At 38.2% G+C, this 24,816-nt stretch overlaps 1 protein-coding gene and 1 pseudogene across 1 annotated transcript; both read right to left on the bottom strand.

The window, feature by feature from the left end:
• Nucleotides 1-1,480: 1,480 nt before the first annotated feature.
• LOC131957921 (uncharacterized) lies at nt 1,481-9,126 on the bottom strand. Its single transcript, XM_059322771.1, has 4 exons — nt 9,075-9,126; nt 7,548-7,610; nt 4,153-4,351; nt 1,481-3,430 (listed from the first exon to the last, which is right to left on the bottom strand). The coding sequence occupies exons 1-4, from the start codon at nt 9,124-9,126 to the stop codon at nt 1,504-1,506; spliced, it is 2,241 nt and encodes a 746-aa protein (XP_059178754.1). The 3' UTR covers nt 1,481-1,503.
• A 2,242-nt stretch (nt 9,127-11,368) lies between these two features.
• LOC131957920 (ribosomal RNA small subunit methyltransferase NEP1-like) lies at nt 11,369-12,185 on the bottom strand (annotated as a pseudogene).
• Between the last annotated feature and the right edge of the window lie 12,631 nt (nt 12,186-24,816).

Here is a 24,816-nt window from a genome sequence, read left to right as displayed (position 1 = left end):
TCATAATTTGTGAATTCGACAGTACCAATGCTGCCACTGAAAATATTTGCTTTAAAACACTAACCCGCCCCCCTTTCCCCTAACCCCGACCCTACACACCCCCCCCCCCCCCCCCCCTCGAAAGCAGCCTCCTCTTAGTTAATTCTTAATTACCCCCTGTAAGTTTAAAAATCGAACTAAATTATCTGCCCCTAATAGAAACCCGGCTGTACGGCTTTACGATTTGTAAACATTTAGCTTTGTAAAAATTTAGAGTGAACACCGCTCACCAGACAATGTTGGGGTGGGGTGGGGGATGTTAGTGATAGTGATAGAGAGAAAGAGAGGGGACTGCAAGGAGGCGCTTGCAGCTTGTTTTCTAACTGATCCCAGAAGAGAATTATATATATAGATTCAAACAGAGAGCCTCGATATGGATAAAAAGAAAATATATCTATATGTTAGAAACAAATGAGACAAAAATACGTCAACAAGCAGACAGCCAGACTAACAAATTTGAGATAGCCAGAGTTATCGGTCATCTATTTATAGCGATGAGTTGTTTTGTCTCATGTGACTGAGCTGTGATCATCATGTGATTAAGGCGTCGCATATTAATACATCCCACACACATCTAGTGAAAACAGAGGAGTCGACTACTTATGTTGTACTTAATGCAGAGTTGCAAACTTGGTGTGGCGTGGGCAATGAAGATATATCATATATGTATAAATAAATAAATAAATAAACATATATATATATATATATATATATATATATGCGTGTGTTTGTGTGTGTGCGTATGTGTGTGTGCGCGTGTACGTGTGGCTGTTTGTGTGTGTGTGTGCGTGTGCGTGGATATATATATATATATATATATATATATATATATATATATATATATATATATATAGCTAGTTATTTAAAAAAAACTTTACCGATTTATTTTGACGGGTCATGTTGTGGACATGGTTGGTCATTTGGCTTTTTTTTTTTTAATTTTTTTTTTATTATTTGACTAACTGTCGTAATGAGAGGCAAAGAGTTAAGTGAACTAAAGTAGCGTAACCTATGGACAAGCACTTAGCGAGTGTATTACGGTGTACATTAGCTTACAAGTAATTATATTTTTTATGATTTGTAAGTGCAGATTTAATATTTAAAATCAAATATTAATGTACGTTGTGGATAAGAGAAAGAGAAGCAACTAAGTTATTAATTTTAATTGGTTTGTTTATACTCCTAAAGTTAAAAATAAATTCAGTAATCCTAATACTTGATTGAAAGGGACGTAACATTGTTTATTTGATTTTATACAATACGGTAGGAGTCATCCCCCCGTACTTTAATAGCTTATGTCCTTTTGTGTGTAGAAATTATTTTTTAAATAATATTATTACTTGTATAGTGGGTTTTATTTAGTAGCTCTCTGCCAAAATATAATTTTGTCTTTTTAAGATTTCATTAATTTTTTGTAAAAACAAAACAGCAAAAAACAACGTATTTAAAAAAAAAATTTAATATCTAAAACCACAGCCAATGAATGTCATTGAATGAAAGATGATGCAATGCGTTAAAAATTTCCTGAATGCTTGGTCTGTTTTTTGGCGATCTCGACAGACATTTTAAAAGCAAATCTTGATATTTGCTATAAGGGGAAATCCGATTGGACACGTCTGCAGATTGTGTACCTGTTGTCATGGATACGGTACTGTTGTTCTGTTTCACCGAGCACGCCTCGTTTTGGCAGAGGGGCGCCCGGTGACCTAGTTTTGACTTGAATCGGTATTTCCCAAATTCCGACGCCACGTCGTTGGCGGAGAAATACTCCTTCATGATCCTCTGCAGAGCGTAGCACATGCTGAAGGTGTCTGATTTGACAGTTGACTTCCACCCCAACACAACTTCTGGTGCCAGGTAGTGATATGTATTGTCGATAAGTGGTGTTTTCTTATACTGAATACCATCTAACAACGACGTTGCTAGGGCGAGATCGATAAGTCTTATATCTATTATAGTATCGATTCTCGGTAAAGGTTTTCTTTGGACCGTATCGTTCCATTTAACGATGGTGTTTTCGAGTCTTAAATTGTTTATCAACACGCCAGCTTCGTGGGTTGATAGGGTATGGGAGATGAACTTGAGGGAGATGTTCTCGAGAATTCGTTGCCTGAGAGATTTCGCCTTGCAGACGGGGCGTGAGATATCGGCGACCAGGGCGAACAAAATTTCAACCAAATTAACTCGACACTCGTCGGCGCGTGGGTTGTCTGACTCCATATAGTCTTCATCCTGAGCTACGGCCTTCATCCGTCTTAAACTCCAATCATACCCGCGGGTCTCTTCCACAAAAACCTTCAAAGTGACGCCCGCCCCGAAGTATTCTTCCACGAAAGCGGCGTCTTTTAAAAGTTTGTATTCAATCGCCAGACCTATAAATAAAGGTGCCACGCCCTTCTCTGCTAACAAAGCGTTCACACAAGCTTCGTGACGTATGTCTTCAAAATCAACATCGTAGAACTCTTTCACGATAACGGTTTCGTTGTTTTCTTTTAATTTCCCAAGCCTGATTGCCGTGTCTGTGAAGTTGTCGGCTTTTTTTATATACTCCATATAGCCTTGGACGAAATCGTCTTCGTTGAGAACTTGCAAGCGGCAGTTGCATTGTAAGTAGTCTTCACTTATGTCTATCCAAGCTGTCTGTTTAAAAAGGGGTTGCTTGGTGTCTTGGAGTTTTAAAGACGAGATCAATGTTCTTGTTTTTTGAAAAAATGTATCAAAAACCAACGTCATGTTTGTTTCGTTGTTATATATTTCAGAAAATCTAATTTTTGAAAGTTCCAAGCAGAACTGACTCGGGCAGTTACGTAACTCGTAGTACATTGTCTCCTCGAAATAACATTGTTCTAGTTTCGCTATCACAGCAGTCAGATCCGGTCGGTCCTTAGGATCTCTGGCTAGGCACCATCGGCCGAGGTTTCGCAAACATTGCTGGTTGCACCTCTTTGTGATCTTGGAGATGACGTACCCCACAGCAAAGACATCGGAGGCTTCGTTCGTGAAAGTTCTGTTGACCAATTCCGGTGCAAGGTAATTGTAGCCTTCGATAGACTTCTCATCGTTCTTGTACAACTTGCCGGTTTTGTAAGTGGCCAGGCCAAAATCAATAATGTACGTTTTAATTTGGTCCGCCACTTTTTGAACTAAAATATTTTTTCGGTGCAGGTCGTTGTAGAGGACCTCGTGAAGATGTAGCTGGCGTAACATCATAGCTGTTTCCATGCATACTTGGATCCATTGTGATCTCGTTAACGAAATTCGGTCGTCGATGAGTTGGTAAACATTGCGTGAGTTGGTGACGTATTCGTAGACCAATGAAATGTTGCGGGACATATCTCCAGCCGGGATAAAACCAATCAGACGCGGCGTTATGTTGAGGTGTTCCAAGTGTCTGAAAGAGATATTGCATTGTTTATTAAACTACCGTGCTACACCCAAATTCCTATAATTAAAAAAGATTTGTAAAACACAATTGTTAAATATTAATTAATATAATTAATTAGGCCTAGTAGTTTATAGTTAATGCATTAACGTCTATAATCAAGTAATTAAAAAAAATCATCGTATTACTTTTTTTTAATATTCGACAATTTCTAGTCAGAAAAACTAAAAAAAATAAACTAAATATTGTTAACTGACGATTAGACTAAATCTTAATGAGGAAAAGATGAAAGTCTGCACTCATATATATATATATATATATATATATATATATATATATATATATATATATATATATATATATATATATATATATGTATGCCATTGTCCACTACATACAGTAGCCTCTATCAATGTCTACTACCTATTTTATCATCTACCACTGACCACTACCTATAGTAGCATATACGCTAGTGCATATATCATCTACTTTCCACTACCTACAGTATTATCTACCAATGTCCACTACCTACACTAACCTCTACCACTGACGACTACCTATAGTAGCCTCTACCACTGTCCACTACCTACACTAACCCCTACCACTGACCACTACCTACACTAACCCCTACCACTGACCACTACCTACACTAACCCCTACCACTGACCACTACCTACACTAACCCTTACCACTGACCACTACCTACACTAACCACTACCACTGACCACTACCTGTGTATTCTGGCCTCGTGCATGATATCATAAAACGGCGAGTTGCCAAACTTCTTGATGATGACGGGGGTGCCCGTGTCTCGCAGCTCCCCCTGGGTGATGTTGGCGTAGGCGCCATTCCCCACGTACACAAACTCTTTGTTGATGTCTACGTAATGTATGACGTCACGCTCGTGCAGCAGGATGGGGTAGGTCGCACCTTGAGAGAGGACGAAAAATTCTATTTTTAGTGCTAGTTTGAATGTTTTTATGGTCGAGCAGTAACGCGCAAGGCTAGTACCTGTAAGTCTCGAGTTCGGTTCCTGAATCTATCTAGCTCATACTTCCTCAGCCACCATGCAAGCCCCAAGACAGCCATTGAAAGCTTTAAAGTGACCGAAGATTAATGTTCGTCATACTTTCTGCATGCTTCAGCGGAATTTAAACTATTGTTGGGTGGGTTAGAGTAATATGAGTATTGACTCATTTCAGTGGCGTAGCGAGGTCGGGTGTCACCCGGTGCGGCACTTAATGGTGTCACCCCCCCCCCCCCCCAGAGGCATAGAGACCCTTCCCAGGGACAAACTTTCAAATTTTCAATTTGCACCCCCCCCCCTCAAGTTTTCGATTTGCACCCCCCCCCCCTCTCAAACTTTCGATTTGCACCCCCTCTCGAGTTTTTCTCTATATATTTTGCTATTTTTTGCCTTGGTGTCACCCCCCTAAATGGTGTCACCCGGTGCGGTCCGCACCCCCCGCCCCCCCCCCCCCCCCCTCGCTACGCCCCTGACTCATTTAGATGATTTTAGTATTGTCAGAAAGTTTACAAATTATGAACAATTTTGCGATAGAAGTTTCGACCCTAGGTCTATTTCAACACGCAACATTTTGGTTTACAGACTGAACAAAAAGATGAACAGTGACACGTCTGAATAGTTGGCAACGTACTGGGATGGGCCAAGGATAAATAGATGTAGAATGTATACAGTGTCTTCACAAGATTTGAACTAATAGAATTATAGAGGACAATATAAAGGACAATATAACATAACGCTTTCGTCGGTGAACAACGCTGCCATTATTACATTATCTACTTCCTTATGTAGAAGGTGAATCGCATGCTTAAGAGTACGTCAGGTGTATCAATTATGAGCAGATTTTCTGTGCAATAGGTACTTAATTAGGCCTAGATGTGAGGGGAAGGTTGTGTTGGGAAGAGGGGGGAGGGGAGGGGAAGAAGGCACAATGACATGTACTTCAGACGTAAAGGTCTTAGCTGTTCGATACTTTCAAGTGGTATCGTTTGTATACTCATCGATCAATACGTACTTTTAATTTCATTTTGTGAAACGTGCTTAAATTCAATATTTTGAAGTGGTATCGTTTTTATGGATTAGACAATAAAGTACTTTTATTTTAACAATTTGAAATGGCGGAATTTTCAGTTGGCACTTAAGCGTCTTTCAAGGGATACATTATTAATCTTTAATTTGTTAAAACAATTAAAATTACCTCAGGTAATACTATACGTATTGAAACCTTATTAAATATCGTACTTTTCTTCTTTGTTCTTAATTCTGGTGTTGGAAGAGATTCCCACAAAACAATTAATTATACGTGTCAACTGGTTATGCGTCTGTAACAACCACAACAGGCCGTTACTCCGATTTCAGCCTGCTTTTCTTTTTGGATCTGCTTCCATAGCCTTTGTCCAACAAAGAACAAACTACAAAACAGCAGTTACTTGATTTTGGAGTTGTCTCTCCTAGAAGAGTTGCTGTCTCTTGCTAAAGAGCCTCATCTGCCTTGGGGTTTGAAGCTTAACCGACCCGACCACTCCGATCTCCAATACCGAAAAAACTTGTTAATTTCGTTAGTTTTCTTCGTGCAAATACAATAACTATATCATTATACAATAATGAACAATGCATATAATTAAAATAATATATTAATCAACTTGTAACTACTAAGCATTGTTCATTAACAATGATTTTCAAAATAATAGCTTTGTTATTTTTTTTATCATTGATCTAAAATCTATTGGTTCGTTAACTCAAAAAAAGACGAAATATCTGATAGCGCAATGATTGTTATAGAAATAATTCTTTGAGATGGGATTATATTGAGTGGGATTGTTTATTCTCGGATTACTTAAGACAGGGGTTCCCAACCCTGTTCCCGCGGGCGCCATGGCGCCCGCTGAACGATTCGTATGAACTATTCGGCAGAGACAGAATTTTTTTCATAAACATTATTTTAAAATATGATTTATTTTTTATTCATTTGTTACAGTTTTAATTTTTTTGACTGCCTAGGTTTATTAAATATGTTCGATACTTGTCCCAACTTGTCTAGCGGCGAGCCAGACTGCACTATTTACGTTTTGTAAATACATTTCTCTGTGTGTATGCAATTTGAAAAAAATGCCAAATAATTTTATTATTTTGAAACATTTTTGTTTGATATTTATTAATACATTATGACTAAGAAAATAAGAAAATAAATTATGCGAAAATGACTAGTTATGGAAGGAGTTTGTCGATTTAAAATAGGTGGTGCCCGCAACCATACCGATATTTTAGAATGTGCTCTAGAGTAAAAAAGGGTTGGGAACCCCTGACTTAAGATATCTTTTCTTTACGACTATAATCAATAGACATTAAAACAAAAGACACCATATTGAATTCGATTTTCTTGCAAGCTGAATTAAACAACTGTGTAATATACTTGTATATGTGCATATATATATATATATATATATATATATATATATATATATATATATATATATATATATATATATATATATATATATATATATATATATATATATATGTGTGTGTGTGTGTGTGTGTGTGTATTTGTGTGTGTGAGTGTGTATTTGTGTGTGTGCATGTGAGTATGGTTGTGTGTATATTTGATTTTATTATAAGTTTGTATAACGTGTACATCTAACTATGATTATATCAAACAAAAACATCAATCTTCCTGTCAAGATTACTTAGCCAACTTACATTACATCAGGCGCAGAGTTCAAAATCACATTCTCGCATGTGTTTTTATGCCGGATCCCTGAGTATAGGACCACTGATGTAAGTCGCTCACACATAACAACAACATATCTCAACAATAGAAGACACTGGTAACAAATAACCCACTGTTCAGTACCAGTTATAACAGGCGTTATTGTGGGGGGGGGGGGGGTCAGAGTACTGACCTACTATATTTAAATTGATGGGGGTCGGGGGGGGGGTGATGGTCGGGAGGGCACTTGTCTTACCTACAGGGTGGGATATTTTAAGGGAGGGGGGGGGGTGGGACATGTCTTACCTCTAAGCGTGGTATTTTAAGGGGGTGGGGCACATCTCTTACTGGGTATGCATTTTGATGAAGTGGGTTGGGTGCACATGTCTTACCTGGTGGGTTTGGGGGCTCTATGTGATAGTTGTCTTCACTGTGGTCTGAACATCCCACTAACACTGTCCAGAGATGAAGGAGAAACAACAGATTATGATACTTCATACAATACTTTACACAATCTTTTTCATACACATGAAACATATATTTTTCTATATGTATATATATATATATATATATATATATATATATATATATATATATATATATATATATATATTAATCGCTTAGCTATACAGTTCTATTCACTAAGCCAACACCTATGCTGTATCCAACGTAGCAAGGATTAGATTTATTTGAATGATACCGATCGAGGTAATCCATTGGTTATGATTAGACTAGTCTAGACTAGGCGAGGTAAAGTGTTAAGTTATGTGTGGTATTTCGTGACTTACTCTAGCTAAGGTTATGTGAATAGATGTATTAAGTTAGTGTTATTGTTGTTGCAGCTAAATCAATGTTTGAGTATGTAAAAGTGAATTGTGATATTTCAATGTATCAAGCACAAACACACAGACACACACACACACATCAAACACAAGGACACTAGTATTATTAGCAGGCATAAACTATCATTTTTAAAAAAAATTGTGGAAATGAACCACTTATATATCGCAGAGGGACACCAATTAATAACTTTATCAGACAAAACCTGTAAGCTAACCTACATTTTCCTTTGCAGTTTTTAAAGAAGGCTAACGTTTCAGATCTTAAAGTAAACGTACACAAATCTTATCTTAATGTTGATTTGTTTTTCATGGTTAAACTGCTTGAAAATGTGACAAACTTATTATATAAACGAAACCAACGGAAAAATAAATATTCAGTTTCAATATTTTCCTTCGTTTTTAATTGGACGGAATTTACCTAAACACATTTAAATATCATACATCAATATTTTATGCGTCAATTGGTTTGTTGCATCTATTTAGGCTTGTTTTTCTTTCTGGAGAGAAAACACAGCCTTTACCTACTCAACTGTAATCTACAAGGCAGTAGTTGTTTGATTTGAGAGTTTTCTTTCCTAAATCGGTTGTTGTCGCGGGCTGTCTAGTCTCGTCTGCCCGGGAGTCTGAAACTTGGGACTTTTGGAGTTAACAATCGTGCTTTCTCCGTCGAGACCACGAAGTCCATTTTATTTTCATTAATTACATTTAATTAGTCTTTATGATAATTATTAATACAAATGTTCAAATAAACTCGTCTAATGTTAAATAAAATCACCTGTATATAAAGTATAGACTCTTTTCTTATAATTGGATCTAAAGATCATTTAACGTATTTCGTATACTGAAATATGAGTGCGGTCAGTATTTTTCAACTAGCCTTTATATTTCAAGCTGCAATGCAGTCCCCATTTAAGTTGAATGGACAAAGCGCTTTTTGGAATCAAGACCCATGAATCAAAACACAGACTGTTGGGCCATTCATGAGTGCTACCCCTCGACCACGATTTCCCCTACTTTGATATATATTATACATTCCAATAATTTGTCTTTTTTAATTATAAAAATAAATGAACTCACCTATTGTGAAAATGTATACTTGTATACATGCAAGAATCCTACACAGCGCCATTTTGAAAACTCCAAATTAATTTGTGGACTAGACGATACTAAAACAAAACAAAAACAAGGCATAGTTTAACACAGGCCGGTCTCCCATGCTTTTTTAAACGTGTCGTGGTTTACTTTCTTCAAATCGACACTCACTCAATCACCGCGAGACTAGCAAGTCTCGATCGGCGTGAGTGAAAACTGCAACAGCTGTGGCAAACACACACAACACACTCTCACAACACATCGTCACCAGCACACTAGCACATCAAACCGAGCAATCGAGGTCACTTTCACCTCATCTGTCTTATTATCTCGTTACTTATATCCCTTGACCATCGTTTTACGTTAAGTCAACCTCGTATCTTCTTTCTCAGCGACGAGCCTGAAGACGATAACGGTGTTTATTCCCCGAGCAAAGGGCGATAACTGGACCGTGAGTTGAAACAACCACGTGTTACGTCCCTTCTATTTAAGACATGCGCAGAAATGTGAACGATTTTTGTTTAAGTATAGCAGACGGCGGACAACTTTAATAAAGAGGCAGTATATCATTATAAGAAAAGAATCAATCTTTACTTGTATAGCATATACATAGGCGCACGTACGCTGGGTCAGGATTTGAGTTCTACCCATTGGTAATGAAGAAGTGATGAATAAAATATGGATAATTCTGATTATTCACATACACTCTCACACACACTCTCACACACACATACACACACACACACAAACACATCTATATATAAATAAATGTATATATATATATATATATATATATATATATATATATATATAAATATATATATATATATATGGTGGCACAGTTCTCTCTTAACAACGTGCGCCATTTAAAAGTAGAGCATGAAAAAAGGGTTTATGTATTTTATTCTGATTACAACAAAAAGGTTTTACGAATATTTGAATTGAAGCAGAAACTAATGATTTTCTTTTGAATGAAATGATTTCCAAAGCCGTTGTAATTATCATTATAATACATTTTTATATTAATTTTAATCTCAACCATATCAGTGAATATTTCCCTAACTATACTAGTAAAATAGAAACAATGTTCAGGTCGCTTGAAACACAATACTTTGGTCCAGTGGCGTAGCGAGGTCGGGTGTCACCCGGTGCGGCACTTAATGGTGTCACCCCCCCCCCCCCCCCAGAGGCATAGAGACCCTTCCTAGGGACAAACTTTCAAATTTTCAATTTGCACCCCCCCCCCTCAAACTTTCGATTTGCACCCCCCCACCCCCGGCCCCTCAAGTTTTCGACTTGCACCCCCCCTCAAACTTTTGATTTGCACCCCCCCCCCTCGAGTTTTTCACTATATATTTTGCTAATTTTTGCCTTGGTGTCACCCCCCTAAATGGTGTCACCCGGTGCGGTCCGCACCCCCCGCCCCCCCCCCCTCGCTACGCCCCTGCTTTGGTCTACATTTTGTGCATGTCTAAGATTGAAATTATACGTTGAACTTCATCTGATGAGGTTATTAATTAATACTCACTAATGAGCATCAGAGAGCATTTATCTTTTTAAAACAATGGACGTAATTTAAAAATGTAACTAAGCACACTTAATATCTACACAATTACAACAACAAAAATAGTGCATACTATTTCATCTCTTATAAGTAATATTGCATTGTATAAATATTTACATACACACATTGATAGATCTAGCTCTTTATAATATCTTATAATATCGATTACGACTTAAAAAAGAATGAAAGCTTTTCTTTTTAGTCTCAAATACGTTTATTTTTATCCTATCTTTGTGTTGTGTTCAGTTTGGTTTTTTTAGTTACTGTTGTTTAAGTATAGGAAAACATTTTTTTAAATAGAAAATAATGTAGTAAATTCGGTCTGATTTAATCGTTTAAATATCTCGCAGTATCTGGTAAACAGAGTCAAGTTGGTTGTACTGTTGGAATATTCCAGATCAAATGCTGTGTGATTACTGAAAGGGATTAACGATGGGGCAGATGGTAAGCCTTAATATATCCACGGAGAGCGTTAAAAATCGTGAGGTTGGTACAGGGATGGCGGATTATATAGAAGCATCTAAAGGAGTGGGGGGAGGGGGCGTCCAGATAAGTGCTTGTCCGGGCATCCAACAAGTAATATCTAGAGGAGGAGGGGGTTATCAATTTAATCTAAAAATATTTTTTTTAAATTCGAATCACAAGGGGATTTCACTCGTTTATATGAAACAAAATAACATTGTGACAATCTGGACTAAAAAAAAGCTATTTTTTTTTATTTGATACCCCAACCCTCTTCAAATGCATTACAAACTTTTGAACACGTGATGGAAGTATGAAGGGGGTTATTACTGATAGAAAATGTTTTTCCCTGTATAGTCAGGTTTCACACTGCCATGGGCCATGGCTCCCATAGGGCTGGTAAGTAGGTCACCAACCAGTTCTATGGCTCATGCAGGTTTTATTGAACCATAGAACTGGTTGGTGACCTACTTACCAGCCCTATAACAAAAACAGCAGGCCCATCCTTGGGTACGTAATCTCTCACATCTACAATCTCTTCAGCACTGTATGACATGGCATATTTTGAACAGCCTATGGGGAGGTGGTCACTGACTGGGTTTTTGATCACCTTTCAAAGTTTCTGCTGGCCATCATTTGCCCTGATGCTTAGCTTCTCCAACAGCTGACTGAGCTGAACCATGAGCCCACAAAATCTGTCGAAAATGCGAGGTATGCGAGTTTGAGGGTTGATTTCTATAAGTACATTCTTCTCTGTTTTAATATAAATCTGTAAAAGATCAGCACCGTTAAGAGGTGAATCTATTAGCATAAGGAGGCATTTGTGTGTGACATCAGGCCGACATGTTGAAACATCTTTTTTAATGCGCTTCCCAACATTTTTTGTGTTTATCGCAGCATAAAAGTTCATACTTCTATTCTTCCTTAACTGTTTCCTAAGATGCTTGATCACTTATTACAATTAACTGTTTTTCCAGAGAATCTTTCAGCACACTTTTAATAATTTTTGATTTAGACGAAAGGAAAAAAAAGCAAAAATATGCAAAAATAAACCGGGAGGTATCTCCCATAAACTGTCTCGAATATTCTTAAATAAAAAAAACAGGGGACGGGAACTCGGGATATAGACATGAATTTTAATCCATTTTAAATACTTAAACTTTTTAAAATAGAATAAAATCTCGTAGAAAAAGGAATTGCACACCTGTGAACGCCAAATAAAATGTGCATAATAAAACGCAATATTATTAGTGCTTTATAAATTAACATGCGTTTTTTTTTAGAAATTGGAAATAGCGTAAATTACTAATTCCGGTCAACGGAAATTACTCAAAATTTGATAAAAGGTAGAGAATTAGATCTTTTACTTACGTGTGAAATTTTATTTATCTATCTGAAATAGTACTCAAGTTATAGGCTTTTGAAAAATTCAAAGTAAAAAAAAGTACCACTTCCGGTTATCGGAAATCGCTCAAAAGTTGATACGGATCTACGATTTTGATAAAATACTTATATATAAAATTTCATCAACCTAGATGTAACGGTACTCAAGTTATCGTGTTTACAGACACACAGACACACAGTAAGACACACACACGCAAACAGACATACGGACAAGATTGCAAAATTATGTTTTTCCGTATCAGTGAGGTGTAGAACGTCGAACTATGCAAAAATCTCGATTTTTTATTTTGCACGATTACAATACTTTCTCTACACTTCGTATATATACGAGAAAGTAAATCAAAGAAAGGATTGCAACTTAACGAATAGACACACTCTTGATATAATATAGAATTGGAACTGTTTATTAACTGTGGCGTATAACTTTTGTAAGTTACTGTGAGTTATTGTCGGTGTGGTACTTTTGTGTCAAAAGTGTGGTTGAAATGATGTTGTTTAATGTTGCTGAGTATAAATTGATTGTTGTAGCATCGATTTTGTTTTGGACTGAACAAAAAAAACAGTTGATAATTTCTTTTACATGATCATGTCGCAGTTGCGCCCCCTACCAATGCTAGAGTGGGTGTTATTTATTATTGTCCCATATGTGCTGGGGGTAAAATGAGCAGTGTATTGACAAAACGGGGCGTGGTCGATAGGTTATTGAGCCCACACTTGAGTGGTGATCGATCTAGAGGATATAATTGCGTCGAGTTTAAGACCAATGTATTCGTTTACAACGTGTTGCCCTCTTGAATACGTTATAATTAGGTTTTTTAAACGTAATTTATTTTTTTGCTGTATGGAGAGTGGTTTAGAGGTAGGTTAGGTGGCGTTACAGGTGGGAGTTTCAGGTGTGCATCTAGCCTGAGAGCTTTGAAAAGTGGGCTTCGGTGGGCTGGTAATGTGAAAGGAGCGTTTACATATGGGCTTTTTAAAAAGGTTTTTCAACAAGTGGGATTTGAGCAGAAGGAAAGTTTGTGTTGGTCGTGTGGTGGGTGTGGGGTGTGCCAAGCGGTGATGAAACGGCATGGTGTGGTGTATAAGGGAATGTTGTTGTTGTGTCTTGTGGCGGGATGCTGCGATGTTTATCAATGAAAGATGAGGTAGGGTGTATAAGGAAATGCTGACGTGCGGTGTAGCTGTGAGTTGATGATGTCGTGGATAAGGGTGAGGTGTAGAGGGGAGTTGAAGTGGTTGATCGTGAATGGTAGGATGGGTGGGGTGTAGGGGGGGTGGGGGGATGATGGAGTTGGTCGGGAATGGTAGGATGGGTGGGGTGTAGGGGGGTTGATGTGGTTGGTCGTGAATGGTAGGATGGGTGGGGTGTAGGGGGGGTTGATGTGGTTGGTCGTGAATGGTAGGATGGGTGGGGTGTAGGGGGGGTTGATGTGGTTGGTCGTGAATGGTAGGAGGGGCGGGGTGTAGGGGGGTTGATGTGGTTGGTCGTGAATGGTAGGATGGGTGGGGTGGTTGGTCGTGAATGGTAGAGGAGGTGGGGTGTAGGGGGTTGTTGTGGTTGGTCGTGAATGGTAGGATGGGTGGGGTGTAGGGGGGTTGATGTGGTTGGTCGTGAATGGTAGGATGGGTGGGGTGTAGGGGGGTTGATGTGGTTGGTCGTGAATGGTAGGAGGGGTGGGGTGTAGGGGGGTTGATGTGGTTGGTCGTGAATGGTAGGAGGGGTGGGGTGTAGGGGGGTTGATGTGGTTGGTCGTGAATGGTAGGAGGGGTAGGGTGTAGGGGGGTTGATGTGGTTGGTCGTGAATGGTAGGATGGGTGGGGTGTAGGGGGGTTGATGTGGTTGGTCGTGAATGGTAGGATGGGTGGGGTGTAGGGGGGGTTGATGTGGTTGGTCGTGAATGGTAGGAGGGGTGGGGTGTAGGGGGGGGGGGTTGATGTGGTTGGTCGTGAATGGTAGGAGGGGCGGGGTGTAGGGGGGCTGATGTGGTTGGTCGTGAATGGTAGGAGGGGTGGGGTGTAGGAGGGTGGGGGGTTGATGGGGTTGGTTGGGAATAGTGGGGGGGGTAGGGGGAGGGGGGCGGAGGGATGAGTATTATTGTTCTAAGTAACATGTAAGTATTAAGAATGTCATTGTGCAATATTGTCAATGAAATGCGTTCGAATACTATTAACCTTTATTTATTTGTAATATTTTTAGAGTAGATATTTATAATCCAAATATATCACACCAAATAAATAAACGTCACGCGCTTTTCCTATTGATTCTCACAAATAAATTAACTTTCTTGTCTCCCCTTACAAATACGCTGTTTGTCTCCCTTACAAAGATGGAAATCAATTCAACACATCAACAATAGCAAAGAGGCGACGCCCAGAAAATATAAGTAAACTAATAGGATTAGCTGGTCTAGGAACGGAGTGAAAAGAAATATGTTGCACAAATGCGGTCTATCAAGGCTATGGGGGAAATAAAAGTTAACTGACTAACGTGACAAAAGTCACATTCGTGATCGATGCGGCAACAGTGAGAATAATCGTGATACCCTAATCTGCATCATGACTGGGCTGGATCGGCCTGGCGAAGTGGGATCAAATCCACGCTGGAAAGTATAAATCCTCACATAGTTTAGTATAGTGAGCCGCACCTTAACATCAACAGAGCCGCATGCGGCTCGCGATCCGCAGGTTGCCGACCCCTGGTTTAGTTAGTGACGGCGTTAGAAAAATGTATTAACATTATTTTTTAATAACTTCTATTGTCAAGGCCTTCTCACTGACGTAGATAATACTAATTTGAAGAAAAAAAACTTCTTTCTAGTAAAAAGAAACTGTTTTGAATGTTTACAAAATTATCTTTAAGTAATTTTTAGAACATCATAACAAGTTTTCTGATGTTCCTTTCATTCACAAGACTTTATGTCCTGTGAGGATGGCATAGCATTGAGGACAAATTTTAGCACATGACTTAAGTTTTAACTCGATTAGACAGATATCTTTACGTCAATACTATTTACCAAGAGTTGTCGTACATTCTAAAATAATGCTGATCAGTGACAAGAGTAGTCGGACATGATAGAGTCATGATAATATTTGCTAAGAGTTGTCGGACATGCTAAACTTAACTAATCAGTGCCGAAAGTGTTGAATATTGCTAGAACTATCTAGAACAGGGGTCGGCAACCTTTTGAGACGAAAGAGTCAAAAGTTACAATTTACAAAATTTCCCAGATTTTAAAGAGCCACATTTTTTTTCAATATTTGGTATTCGATTAGGATTATGTCAATAAATTTGATTTGCTATTTAAAATAAATAGCTTTAAATATGAAATAATATTTATTGATGTAAAAACATACATGTCTCACCAGAGTAATAAAATTAGTAATCAAATAATATAACTATAGGACTATCCCGATCCACTTAAGAAGCTGTTAACTTTTTTCTATGACTTTACGGATATCACGGGCACAGGGGGTATCTGCCATTAGCCAGACAGGCCGCAACACGACAAACTTCGACTAACTGTCCTTGGATATCGGTTTGATAACCGTGTCTCGGTCCCTTCTGTCATTTGGTTCTCACCAGGCTTATCTTCCACCCACAGAGCCCAGGGTAAACTCGTACCCCACCGTCCAGTACCCAGCTCGACCGTATGAAGCTAATAACTAAAAAAAAACTACGTCACTCAGGTCCAAGTAATGATTACTGACAGATAGAGAAATGCATTCTGAATAAAATAACGTTCCCCATTCAAAGATTTCGAAAAAGTCGGCACTTGGAAGTGACAAGCATGGTATTGTTGCCACGGGGCTGTCCATAGCACGACTGTAAGGGCTGGGCCTGGTGCCCAAAAGTGTCCGTATACTTCCTACTGCACCTATTCTCACTGTTCTCTGATTAGTATTTGTGTCCTATTTATAGTTGCGTTTCTTTACAGTGTAATATTTATTTTGAAAATGAAATAATATAATTATTAATATTTGTGCAAGGAGCTGGATAGCCGCATTTTGACATCAAAAGAGCCGCATGCGGCTCGCGAGCCGCAGGTTGCCGACCCCTGACCTAGAAGCATCAAGTTAAGAATCTAGGATACACGATATCATTGACTGTTTGACAAACCATAATGATTTATTGCTCTGGGTGTAGCACGAAGACTACACGTCGTTACACTAGTAATAGCACATAGAGGTATGTTTTAGAGTAAAAAAGATATCAGTCTAACTAGTAGTTTGAGACAACGCAATCAACTCCAGAGTAGACTTCAAGTTTGTATTGTGAACTATGTGTCTCTTATTTTATCAAACTTCTTTTGTTTCACCTCTCTGTACTAAACTTAGCTTTACCCATACAACAAATTTGTACTTATTCATCCAGTCTAACCTATACAATTTATAACATTATATATCACTAATTATATAATTAACATGATTACCTACCTTGCGCAGGTACAAAATTTTAAAAACAATTTAAAAACAAGCTCAGTATGTGATTATTTTCTGTGTTTAAGATATAATTACAACTTACCCCATTTTCTCAGGCTTATTTTTTTAAAACTTAATTGTCTTCGCATTTACCTCCCTTTGTCCACGTCACAAAAGCGAATGGGCAGTTACCTCCCTTATATGACTCCAGTCATTCCACCCATTCATCTCAGCCAGTATCCACTACAATTGTGACCACCCTACCTACTACCTTACAATGTTGTCAACATCTTAACCATAAAGCCAAATGTTCGCTAAAACAAAAGGGGCTTTCTTTAACAGACGGATGATCAGATGTCTTTTTATCAACAGAGCATTTTGCCTTCTGTGTGTTCAGTTGTCCAGAACAGGCTATGATACTTCAGCTTTGTTTAGCCAATTGTGACATCGATTCATCCTATTGGTTAATCCTTGTTGTTGAAGTTAGAATAACGATGTTTTGTTATTGTGTGTGTAGTGTTAGATTTGAATTTAGAAAGGGGAAAGGGGAGGGGGAAATGGGGGATACTGTTTCTATAAGTTTGTTTGTTTAATGTTGCATTATGTTTACTTTTTTTTTTGGGAACTCTGTTCAAAGTTAGCGAAGTTTAGAGAGTAGATCACAGCAATCGAAATGTTATGAAACTTACTTTACTGTTTAAATGTGTGATTTCAAAATTGTGAGCTGTGATTATTAAGTAGATAAAATTTAAATATTTTCTTTAATTTTTTCTATCGGATTGTCCGTAATTTGATTTACTTTTTAAAAAAAAACTTATTGATTATGTTATTTGCGTACATTTTAAAATGTTTGCACGTTGATTCCAATGCATAAGAATGTAAATAAAATCTCAGTGAAAAATATAAAATCTTACCTCCCTTGTGCCGACTATTAGCTATACTTAACTCCCTTAAGATTCTCCGCTTCAAGTGTAAACCACACACATCGTTCACGAACGCACACAATTTGTCTAATACTTGTCCCATCTTAAAATTACCTACAAATCTCCACTACCACACTCTAACACATTATACTAATTGGATTATCAAATTCACACTGTTCTACATGGATTATCCATGGATATATCTCTGATCAGTTATCGATGACCCTGATCTATAACCGTTCATCTCTAGGCAGGTTAGCCGTACACAGGTAAAAGAAAAAGCCGCATAAATTATTTGAACTTTACCCTCAACGTTCGGTTGAAGGCTTGTAGAACACGAAGACGTGGTGTAAGGACCGTTGATTATGTAAGAGATAGCTAAGCCAGGCGTTATAAAAAGTCAGGGAAATGTAAGCGCCCGGGGGGTGGGGCGTTGGTGGACTAGTGCTGATATTTAAATCATGGAGTTATCTTTAACAAAACGCTAACGTTTTTATTTTAACTTTACTTTACCTAATAGTAAGATGTTTCAATGTTTAGTGTTGATCAATCGTCGAATAAATAAAAAAAAGACCTAACGCAATGCGATAACACACGTATATAGATTTTTTAAAGAAAATTGACAAATGAGGTCAATAAATCTATTTTATTTGTTTAATCTATTTACATTTACACTCAAGAATTAATATTACATTTAAAATTATAAGCAAGCTGTGGTTAACCAGGCCTATATTTAGCATCAAAGTAAAACAGAAATCAATGTTTAAGCATTAGCAAATGTTAGTAAATAGATTTTGTTAGATTATTCAATTTAACAATTTATAATTCCAATCCATGTCAATAATAATAATCTAGCCCATCAAAACCTGAGGGTCGCTGTAAACATGATTTTATGTTGCAATTTTAAAAGGGTGATTGTATTATTTACGTTTATAAAAACTATTAAATACCATATGCTTATTGTTAAGGGAGGTAATAATTATATATTTCACTCCACTGGCATTGAAGTAACTGGCCATGTACAAGAGAGAATTTCGTAACTTATAGTTATAAAGATAATCTAGTTGTAGTTTACAATTAAAACATATAGAAATTTTTATGCAATTATAAATAATTTATATGCAAAATTTAACATGTTTACACTTTCATCACTATAAATATCACTTTCTTTATCTTGCTTCATTTTCATTAAGTATTTTATATGCGAGCTTCAATAGGTTAAAATCTTAGTATTGTAAAAAAAAAATTGTTTGAAAGGGAAGAGTGCTTGCTTTGATGTGTCTCGTTGTAATAACATATCTTTTCCGATTGCTTAAAATTTGTATCATTGTAATTCTCTGTAATCACAAATTTATTTCAGCTCTACTTAAAAACCCAAGTTCCACCCAGTCTCCCCCCCCCCCCCCACCCACCACGCCGAGGGGGAAAAAATCCCTCGAATCATCATTTAATTACACATTTGCATTTTCAGGTTGGGGTTGTTTTTTTTTTTTAATTTTTTTTTTATATTTAGACGTTTTGTATTAGATCTATGTATAAGTAAACCATCTTAAATTAATGAAAGTAGGCTATAAGTAAGAAAGAAATATTACTATTGTAAATCTGTATCAGTCCTCACAAGCCGGTGATGAAATCTGTAATACTAAGGCGAACACACACAACTGACGCTGTAAATTACATGTCTGAGGCAAAAAAAAAAATAATAATAATTGTTACGTAATGTAGAAAAACTATGTGAAGTCGTCATGAAGTTAGTTCTGACTTGTACAAATGGATATCGGCTGCAAAGAACCGTAGGTAGACCATTTCTCGTGTACGTATGGGTGTGCTGAATTTCCGGTTGATCAAGCGAAGCAGAACCTGAAAATCAATAGTGCAGGTGAAGTAGACCTCTCCTATTTTTTTTTAAACTTCTCCATTTGAAGGGATGATGTGGTCAGCACTATGCCCAGCCGCCATTTCTTCAACTAACGAGACTGAGGTACCCATCACACCTTGTCAGACTCAGGGACATCCTACAGATGAATTCCAGATCCGAACTCGAGACTTATGAGTTACCACCCGACCACCTCCATCCTCACCTGTCATATACTTTCCCGTAAACTGGATTATCACTGGGATTAAGAATGTTAAATTTTCGGTTGTAAACTATCTTAAACATTTTATTTTGATATATCAATCTTATTCAGAAAAAAAAAATCATTCATACACAATCTGAAAATAACGTACTGCCACTATTATATTTTGGGTGTGGGGGAATTCGACTGATCGTACGTATAATACTGATGCTTCTAATGACATTCCATGGGGATGGGGGGGGGGATAAGACCAGCTTACTAGAGCCAGTTCGAGTCTGCAAGGTCAAGGATTTTCACCAGCAGCTCTTCGGTCGTAGGAACGACTTCCTGTTCTCCATTAAGACAGTTCAGCAGCAAATTTTGCAGCCGAAAATAAGGTGATGTCTTGGCTTGATGAGAAACTTTCTTAGTTCTAGCATGGAAAGTCTGTGTGTTCGAGCCATTGATCGAGGGCATAATTGTGATCAATGGGCATTGTAATTCATCACATTCTTGATTACCCTCGTTTAAATTTGAAGCTTTATCGTTAGGCATATACTCTAGTAATAGAGTATGTAGAGCGGAACATAATCTATTTATATCTTCAAGTACTTCCGGTGGGCGGCGGTTTTTATCATTGACATTAAAATGACGTGGTATCAAAGTAGCTGCTCCAAAGTTGATTAAATTGATCTGGAAACTATCTTGGAAAGGTATTCCCGGTTTCTCAGTAAGCTTTACCAACACGTTACGAAGATCTAAGTTATTAATGGCGATACCGGATCTGTGAGTAATTTGTACTTTCGATACCAAATCTTTACAAACCTGCTCCAATACTCTCTGTCTGATCGATTTGGCTTTGCATTCAATAATTCCAAAATCAGCCGTCATAGATTTAAACATCTGTAACTTAGTTGTGCTGCACGTGCGTTTGTTAGTACCGTTCAATGCCAAATCATTAACCGTGGCTTTAATTAATTGCTCGTTACTCCACTCAAAACTTTGCGTCGCGTGTAGAAACGTTTCCATGGTGACGGCATCCCCGTAACACTCTTGCACCATGGCAACGTCTCGGAGTCTCTTGTACTCTAAGGTAAGCCCTACGACAGGTGGGGTTACGCCCCTTTCAGCCAGGTACGCCGTTATACAAGCCTCATGGCTGATGTCTTTGAAGCGGAAGTCATAAAATTCCTTGACCAAAACAACTTCTCTGTTCTTTTCCAGCATGCCCAGGCGAATCGCGTAGTGGAACTCGTAGGCTAAATTTTTGAGGAAAATCGTCTCGACAGAAACGAAATCGTGTTGGTTTAACACATTTAAGTGTGACCTGCATCTCAATGAGTTTAAACCTGGAGTTGGCATTTGAACGATTTCCGGTTTACTTTTTAAAGGAAAAGTACTGTTCCTTGAAAACGGCCGTCTTATACAATAAAAAATCATTTTTGCTTCAGCTTCTGATACAGCACAATGTTCGCGGGTTGAAAAACCGTGTGTTGTGTTTGTAAATAATTGGTTAAAGCAACTTTCTAATATTTTACTCCGGATACCATATTTAAATAACACATTCAATGTTTTTGTCACAATAGTTGACATGGCAGGTCTCTTTTTAGGGTTCCGCCCCATGCACGACAACGATAGTTTCTTAAGTTCTGGAATTTCCGTCTTGTTCGCGATCATGCTGAAAATATACCCCAGGGCATACACATCTGAGGCTGTGGTCGTCTGCGTCTTGTAGACAAGCTCAGGCGGCAAATGTCCGTAATTCAGCAGAGAACTCTCATTAAACTGAACAACACGTCCAGTTTTATACGTGGCGTGACCAAAGTCTATAATGTGAGTATTGACCAGTTGACCTCTCTTGACGATGAGGACGTTATGCCCGTGAAGGTCGTTGAAGAGCACTTCTTCTTGGTGGATGAGATGAACCATCATGGAGAGCTGGAAGCAAAGCTGCGCCCACTGGTTTTTCCTGAGCGGCGAGTGTTCTGAGCGGAGGTAGTAGAAGATTGTTCTGGAGTGTTCGATGTACTCGTACACAATAGAGATGTTCCTGGTCGAGGGTCCAGTGGGCAGTAGACCAATCAGACGAGGAGTTATGTTCAAGTGTTCCAAGTACCTGCAACAAAAGAGAACGGTTGTCGCCCTTGTGTTACAAGTTGAGTCGTGTTGAACTTCAAGATCTTTTGAGATGAAGATGAACATTTATTTTTTATGTCAAAGTTGTGCTGGTTTTTTTTTTACTTTTTAACTATGTATTTACTATGGCATTTATAGTTAAAATGGAAATTTTTTAAACCATTAGTTAAAATTAGTTTAAATGTATTTAAAAGTGATTGTGGGAATCGATTAGAGATGGGTATTTGATCTGGATAACGTACGCTTAAATTTTATTTTAATACTAGCGTACCCGTCCCCGCGCGTTGCCGCGGGGATAGAAGAAAGTTTGACGAAATGTATTAGAAGGATTTCACCAACGCGTTACCAATCATATGTTCTTAGACGCGTGGCCGTTTTTTCTAAAAGTGAGTTATTTTAAAAAAAAACAATGCCTGCGCTTCTATCAGAAATATCGGGACACGGGTTTACCTACACTACCGCATGAAAACATTGAGTGTACATTAATCACTCACCGAAATAATATGGTAGAACACACTTCGGTGACCGCCTCTGTGTCAGAACGTAGAGGGGCGCTCTCAGGGCCCCCACCCCCCCCCCCCCCCCCCCGATTACACTACCGCATAGGCGCGGTGTACTACCCCTGGCTCCTTAAAACTAACAAGCGCCATCGGCCAAATAGCATCCTGTTAATAATGATGCAGATTTCGTCATTCGCTAATGTGACACAAATGATCAGGATTTTTTTCTTTAACACGTAAAAAAATTATTTGACGTGTTTTAAATATCAGTGTGACTGATGCAATATGCTAGCGTTACTAATGGTCTATTATTAGATGCTCGGTCTCAATTTCGGCCTGGATTGTCTAATAATAGATGCTTATTGCATCATTCGCAAAGTGACGAAACTCTACAGTAGGCTCCTCATATTCAAACAGTTATTTTTTCATCTTTCGCAAGGTGACGAAACTGTACAGAAGGATTTCCTCGCGTTACAAAGTTATTTTTATAAGCCTGTTGTAGTTTTACCGCTGAATATAGTAGTACTCCTTACTCGCTATACAGGACGCTCGATTAACGGATGCCAAGTGCCAACATAGTCGCTCTAAAACTCTGGGCGCCAAACCGTGTATTGACGAAAGTTGTACCCTATATGGCGCCGCCCATAAGAAACTTTAGTTTTCTTTTTCGCAGAAATATTCTCGGGAGTATTCTCATCTACTCCCTAAAGTTTCATGGTACTCGGATGAACCGCATCCGAGTTTTATTTTTTATAAATCGTGTATAGAGAAAAAAAAATCGCTCCCACCCCCCACCCCGGGGACGCCGCCCTTGCAATATTAAACAATATTTTTTTTGCAAACCCTACCATTGAGTGATCTAATCATCTCCCCAAAGTTTCATGGTACACGGATGAACGGTGTGAAACCGAAATTTTATAAACCGTATATAGAGAAAAATCGCAGCCTCCAGTGGCGCCGCCCTTGCGAAATTAAAAATGATTTTTTACAGAACCCTTCCCTAGAGTTTTATTATGAAATCCCCAAAGTTTCATGCCTATCGGATAAACGGTGTCATTGCAATTCACTTTTATTTTTTTTTATATACCGTAAATAGAGAAAAATCGGACCCTCCCGTGGCGCCGCCCTTGCGAAATTAAAAATTATTTTTTTACAGAACCCTTCCCTAGAGTGGTATAATGAACTCCCCAAAGTCTCATGGCTATTGGATGAACGATGCCAAACCAAAATCGACTTTTAGTTTTATATACCGTAAATAGAAAAAAACAAATCGCGCCCTATCGGGGCGCCACCCCTGCGAATTTGAAATATTTTTTTTCGCAGAAACCTCCCCAGGAATATTTTCAACAACTTCCTAAAGTGTCATGGCGATCGTGTGAACAGTGTCACTACAATTCACGTTTACTATTTTTATATACCGTATATAGAGAAAAATCGCACCCTCCCGTGGCGCCGCCCTTGCGAATTTGAAATATTTTTTTTCGCAGAAACCTCCCCAGGAATATTCTCAACAACTTTCCAAAGTTTCACGGCGATGTGATGAGAGGTGTAGTAATGCATAAAGGACAAACACACACACACACACACATACATTGCTTTATATAGATATAGACAATTGAATATTTTGATTAGAATTCTGTATGCTTAGTTAAATAATTAAACTTTAGTATGATTAATGTATGTTTTACAAGAATTTCATACTCTGAAATTGAAGATTTGAAACTGCACAAGTAAATAACATGGGATGAAGTTGATGTTTCGTTAAGTTAGATTGTGCACCTGTCATATACCTGTGATTAAGTTAGATTGTGTACTTGTCATTTACTTGTCATTTAGTTAGATTGTGCACCTGTCGTGCACCTGTCGTTAAGTTAGATTGTGCATCTGTCGTGCACCTGTCGTTAAGTTAGATTGTGCATCTGTCGTGCACCTGTCGTTAAGTTAGATTGTGCACTTGTCATTTACCTGTCATTAAGTTAGATTGTGCACCTGACAGTTACCTGTCGTGAAGTTAGATTGTGCACCTGACAGTTACCTGTCGTGAAGTTAGATTGTGCACCTGACAGTTACCTGTCGTGAAGTTAGATTGTGCACCTGACAGTTACCTGTCATTAAGTTAGATTGTGCACCTGACAGTTACCTGTCGTGAAGTTAGATTGTGCACCTGACAGTTACCTGTCGTGAAGTTAGATTGTGCACCTGACAGTTACCTGTCGTGAAGTTAGATTGTGCACCTGACAGTTACCTGTCGTGAAGTTAGAT

This window comes from Physella acuta, unplaced genomic scaffold, assembly GCF_028476545.2.
Source record: "Physella acuta isolate Inbredline_101_S28 unplaced genomic scaffold, ASM2847654v3 ptg001278l, whole genome shotgun sequence".
In the NCBI taxonomy this organism is placed as follows: domain Eukaryota; kingdom Metazoa; phylum Mollusca; class Gastropoda; family Physidae; genus Physella; species Physella acuta.
The sequence above is the reverse complement of the archived record's forward strand: the minus strand, read 5'-3'. Positions and strand labels throughout refer to the sequence as shown.

What these genes read in the sequence shown, in the direction of transcription:
- LOC131957921 (XM_059322771.1), bottom strand. Translation starts at nt 9,126, where the DNA reads ATGGCGCTGTGTAGGATTCTTGCATGTATACAAGTATACATTTTCACA. An exon ending in AGTATACATTTTCACAATAG is followed by an intron (nt 7,611 to 9,074) that starts GTGAGTTCATTT and finishes ATCTCTGGACAG; the next exon opens with TGTTAGTGGGATGTTCAGAC. An exon ending in AGAGCCCCCAAACCCACCAG is followed by an intron (nt 4,352 to 7,547) that starts GTAAGACATGTG and finishes TCCTCTCTCAAG; the next exon opens with GTGCGACCTACCCCATCCTG.